Source organism: Cariama cristata, unplaced genomic scaffold (genome assembly GCF_000690535.1).
Source record: "Cariama cristata isolate BGI_N322 unplaced genomic scaffold, ASM69053v1 scaffold10519, whole genome shotgun sequence".
Taxonomy (NCBI): domain Eukaryota; kingdom Metazoa; phylum Chordata; class Aves; order Cariamiformes; family Cariamidae; genus Cariama; species Cariama cristata.
In genome coordinates this window covers 1-5716 of record NW_009634041.1, presented here as the reverse complement: position 1 = coordinate 5716, position 5716 = coordinate 1, and the positions used below count along the sequence as shown (strand labels likewise).

General features: G+C 34.3%; 1 protein-coding gene across 1 annotated transcript in view; it reads left to right on the top strand.

Moving 5' to 3' along the window:
• ATG2B (autophagy related 2B) overlaps positions 1 to 5696 on the top strand; it is a gene marked incomplete at its 3' end in the record, with an annotated part of 39542 nt that extends 33846 nt beyond the window's left edge. Inside the window, exons 32-36 of the mRNA XM_009707015.1 lie at positions 963 to 1157; positions 1748 to 1849; positions 3499 to 3577; positions 4439 to 4643; positions 5621 to 5696. Of these exons, the coding sequence (XP_009705317.1) occupies positions 963 to 1157; positions 1748 to 1849; positions 3499 to 3577; positions 4439 to 4643; positions 5621 to 5696 (657 nt within the window). The remainder of the gene's footprint in view (positions 1 to 962; positions 1158 to 1747; positions 1850 to 3498; positions 3578 to 4438; positions 4644 to 5620) is intronic.
• Between the last annotated feature and the right edge of the window lie 20 nt (positions 5697 to 5716).

The window sequence follows — 5716 nt, the reverse complement described above, 5'->3', positions numbered from 1 at the left end:
AAAGTGGCCCCCCCCCCCCCCCCCGCCTTGTACCTCTAACTTGGTACAAGGCTTAATAATAATAATAATAATGTTTAAACGAGAAAAGAAGAGTGTCAAAACTGTAAAGTTTCTTAGCAGTGTTTATGATAACCAACATTTTAAGTGTTGAAGAGAAAAATAGATGTTTATCACATGTATCTTGAGTACAGGTCACTTACATACCGTGTTTCTTAACATCTCAGTATCCGCCCAGTAGAGGCCACTGTTCTGCTTGCTATGTGTGCTCTGCTTTATTACATTGCAGGCAAGGATACTACGGGGGTTATTGAGACAGGGAATGATTTGTAGGTAACCACAGGCCTCTGGTTGAAAATGAGGACGACATCAAGAGATGAGGAAAAGGAGAGAATTCAGAATTCCTTAGAATTTAAGAAAGGTAATGGATTAGAATTTATATGGACTAAAGTGAGTAAAGAAAAAGGAAACTGAGGCTGGAAGAAGCTATTTGAGAAGTCTTTTGGTAGGGAAGAAACCTTACTTTCTGAAGCATAGAAGGTGCAGATTCAAGAATTGCAAGATTTCCCAGTACAGGTTTCAACATGATATAAGAAAGATGCCAAAATTGAGAGGAAAAAGAAGCGTCAGTATTAAAACAAAAAGCAAAACTTGTTCTTTGTCTTACACTGAGTCTGTGTTTTGGCTCAGATTTGCATCCTAAATGATAAATGTGTACACAACTAGGAATTGGAAGATTTTTACTGCTAGACATGCAAAAATCTGAATAGTTTTCAGAAATCCAAATGTTATTCCTGTAAATGTAAAATAGTAGACAGCTTTTAAAGTTCTTATGTGTGGTGTGGGTTGGTTTTTCTTTTTGGTTGGGTGTGTGTGTTTGTTTGTTTGTTTTAAAGTAGTATTCTATTGTTAAAGGTTGTTTCTCACTGAAGCTGATTATGCTGATTTTCTTTACTTTTTGAAAGGTGAAATTCCAGCATGAGGTATACCCTCCAAGCAGTACAGAAGGTGAATCCAGTCTATTGGAGCAGCCAGTGTCACGGCAGGTTTTTATTGTTCAGGACCTGGAGATTAGAGATCGCTTAGCTACGTCACAGATGAATAAATTTCTCTATCTCTACTGCAGTAAGGAGATGCCCAGAAAAGCGCATTCAAACATGGTACAGTTATGGAATATATTAATTTGTTATAATTATAGTGGTTGGACTGTCATTGTGGGGATTGAATACATTTCTTCATTTTGCAGGAAGAACATGAGGTCGTGGAACATTGAAGTAATATAACTTGTTGATTGTTACTTGCTTGATTCATTATGGCTATTAAAACTAATTAAAAAGTCAGTTTGAATATTAATATGTCAGGCATTAATGTTTTTGAGACTGTCAATTTAAAACAAGTAGATGTGCAGGACTGCTTTGGTAGCTTTCACATTTTGGTTTTGAACAAACATCTGCTTGTATGAGTGTGATTATAGTTTTCAGTACACATACAGAGTTGTAGGTTTATGATATACTCTACTGTTACTGGTTCTATAAAGGATTTATGAATTTGTTCTGGGTTTTTTGGTTTGTTTTTTTTTTTTTTTAAATAACACCTGTGATAAGTTAGTTATTCAATACTAGCTTTATAATTGGTAAATGGAGTCAGATTAGTACAGAGTTTTTGCGGTAAATGTTTTTCCTAGCTGATGTTCTGAGATTTAAGAATTGTGAATTTTACTACTTCTACTTGTCTTGTTACTTTTTTTCAGTTAACAGTTAAAGCACTACATGTCCGTCCAGAGTCTGGCAGATCCCCGCAGGAATGTTGTTTACGTGTTTCACTAATGCCACTTCGCCTCAATATTGACCAGGTTGGTTGTGCCAATGCAAAAAAAATAATTTTTTATTTATTTAATGATACTTTTTTTTTTTAGCAGATACTTGTAACCATCATATACATTTTATGGGTTGCTTTCTTGGTTTGATACCTTTTTTATTTATGATCAATCATACGTATCTTTGGATCTCTGCTGCTCTGTTTATATCCATGTTAGAAATTGCCTTCTGCTCCAGCTATTAGACTGACTAGCCTTTTTTTTTTAATTTAAAAACTAAGAATATCTTTAGACCTCGGTCTTTACTCAATAATACCAGTTTACCTCCCGAGACTTCTGATCGTCTCAAATGTTTTGAAATCATGGCTTTTAAAAAGCGTGTACTTATTCTTGAATGATCTTGCTTTGTTTGATCATGAAGTGGCTTGGTGTTTTTAATTGAAAAAAGTTAAATCATTAACCCAGAAGCTGTTCACAACATTTTAGTCAAGGGCACTTGACACTTGAGGACTGGTTCTATACTCTGAAGACTTTGGTCTTGCTGTTCACTGCAGTGGCATGAAGAACAGAAATGGGAGAAATTGTTTTACTTTCTTTAGCAAGCCTTTGTGCAAAGTATTTTTCATGTACGCAAGAAACAGTTGTGTTTGTTTTTTTTCTGCACCAGTAAGGAAGCTACGTATGTTTGCGCATTCAAATTCAAAGTGCAGTTATTACTCTTTGAGGCATTTCTTACTTAATTTGTAATCTACAGTGAGAGATACGGGTTTTTTTCAAAGGCACAATTAGGAGTTCCATACTTACCTTCTGTTTCCCTCAACACTCATTAGAAACCAGGTCTTCATTTTACTGTTAGAAAAATTGGACTCTGTATAGTTTGTAATAATTTGGTGTAGCAAAATAACATGGAAGTACTGCCATCTAGTGAGGAAGTATGTTCCCTCTTGAATACTTTTATGTCTTTTTTCTTTTCTGCTATAAACAAAATTCACCTTTACAACTTCTGCAAGATTAGCCACAGCTTTCTTGGAAGCACAGGGCTGCTTGCAGTCATGTTAGAAATTCTTGTTATTACTACTTAAGGTGTCTGCTTATCAGTTGAAAAGAGAAAAGGAAAAGAAAGTCCAGATGTCATTAATGATAGGGTGACCAAGACACCAGTGTGATGCATCTGTCAAAAAAAGATGATGAGACGTAATAACTTTAAAACATTATCAAGACATTAACAGCAGAGATATTAATGATTTTTAATGAAGCAGTGGCAAGATCTGATCTGGAAAAATTTGTCTGACATTGGCAGAATTAGAGATGAATATAAACTATACTTGAATACCCTTTTATTGGAAATCAGAGAAGAATTCATAGGCATTATAACACTTTTGATTCTGGAACAGGCTCCAAAATAAGAGTAGAGATGATGAAAACAACCCTGATGTTTTAAGACAGAGCTAGATAGATTATGAAATCATGTTATATGTAGCAGGGTGCAATGACCGAGAGGGTCTTTCTGGTTTCTGTCCTAGATTTCTATGTGGCTTCTGCACATGTCAAAGGATCAAAAAGAAGAAATGTGTTTTGATTCATATCTGCATAGAAATAAAGGACTGGAATAGTAGATAATATTTTTTTGAGAATTGCGTATTTTTCTTTTTTTTAACCTGATTGTATTTTATTTTTGACATTAGGATGCCTTGTTTTTCCTGAAGGATTTTTTCACTAGCCTCTCTGCAGAAGTAGAACTCTTAGTTACTCCAGATCCTGAAGGTATACTTTTAAAAAAATCTAATGTGAAAGTGATACCGCTTTCTCCTCTGATGTGTGTACATGTCATTAAATTTACACGTGAATTTCGTGTGTGTAAAAGAACTTACATTGGTGACCAAACCCCAACATTAGTAACCAATTTGTTAGAACACAGAAACTTTGGGTATTTTAGTTTTGTATTTTATAAACAACAACAAAGGTCTTCAACACCTGGGATCTCCATTGTATAAAAGGTTTCAACAAAATTGGAGCATATTTAACAGGAACTTCTGAAAAAATTGAGGACTACATATATAATATTAGGAGTTATTATTAGATAAAACAAACACATTATTTAATACCTCTGGCGTAAAAGAGTATGTCTGTCTAATAGCTTGAAGTTGTGTAAGCCGTAGAGAAAGGAACAGAGTTCAAGATTATAAGCAAGAAGTGCAATGTGTATATACAGTTAAAGCAGTACTTCTAATGAACTGCACCATCTGATACAAAAACCAGTACATAGTGAAAAGCATATTTCCTCTATTAACTGTATTTGTGAGTGTGTTAGCAGCTATAGTTTACCTATTTCTGTTGAGATGTCATACTGAAATGCATAGATAATGAAGTACTTTACAATACTGCTATTAACACTGGATGGATTATTTATGCTGATGCATAAACCTCAACATAAGCTTCTTATAATGATTTCTATCAATAACTAAGATATTATCTTACTAAGAGAATCTAAATATTGCCCTGCTAGTAATTCCTGTTAATAAGCATTAGAGCTTACTAAGGACACAGTAATTGTATAAACACAATGTTTTTGTAATCACTGTGAAAAATAAGAGTCAGTTTACTGTGTATAACTTCTTATCTTAGTTAAAAAGTCTCCTGGTGCTGAAGTTACATGTAGCTTGCCCAGGCATATCAGCAGCCTTAAGGACCCAAGCCCAGTCATTTCTTTCTCATCACACAAGCAAGCAAATGAAAATGGTAGCATTGATTCTATGGATGTGGTTAATGGAGGTGATCATCATTTCTCACAAGAAGTGACGTCATACAGTGATCAGCCAGTATTTTTCAGGTAAACTTTCATTACAAAATTTCCAGTAACACACAGCTGTTCTGCTTGAATGCTTTAAGAAAGCGTAATGAGAAACTAGTCAGACGGTATGACAAGGTGTGTTTGTTTGTTTGTTTATTGACTGATAGTGAAAATCAAATTATTTTTTTCTAGCACTGGAAGGTAACTAATGATTTTTTTTTTAATCAACTTTTGCACTCTACTGTGCACAAGAAAATAAAATTAATTAAAGTTCTGCCATGTACAGAACCAGTAATGAGATGTTTTACAAACAAATAAAAAGAGCAGTCTTTGTACTCTTATGTCTAACACTGTAAATTAGATCTAATATAACCAGAGATGAGAGTATATAAAAGAAAAGAATATAATGGGAGAGGTACAAGATTAAAATATCATAAGAGAAACTCTAATGTAGTCCTGACTGGGAAGTGATTATAAAAATTGCAGTTTATTATGCAGAAGTTTTTTCATGTATATTCAGATCATAAGTGCCTCTAACAACAGATGTGTGCTTTAGTAAGCAGTGCAGAGCCAAATTATGAGAGAATGGCTGTGGTTCTATTTCATCACGTATATCACCAACAGAATTTTTTAATAAGTTCCAGCTGCAGGGCTAAATTTTGCCACAGAACCATCATTAGCCTTTTTTTTTTTTTTTTTTGTAACTGAAATTCATGCTGTGAAAATCGAAGGAAGATGTTCACCTTCAGGATTAGTAGGGCTTTTGCAGGACTGTTAAATTTATTATAAATGCTAACCTTGACTAGATGTTAGTAAACGAAGAAAATCTGAATTTGCCACTGTATTTTGTACACTTGTTCTAAAGTACTAACACAGTAACTAGAGGATTTATGGCTTACAGAAAAGGGTATGGCCTCCTATTCCAGGAGGATGGGAAACCATGGGTTTCTTTTTGGAGGGATAATTTTATTTCCTTTATATGTTTCTCACTGTAAAATTTCTGTTGTGTATCCCAGAGAATTTCGTTTTACATCGGAAGTTCCAATACGACTGGATTACCACGGCAAACATGTATCAATGGATCAGGTTTGTGTATATTGCTGATGCTGTAG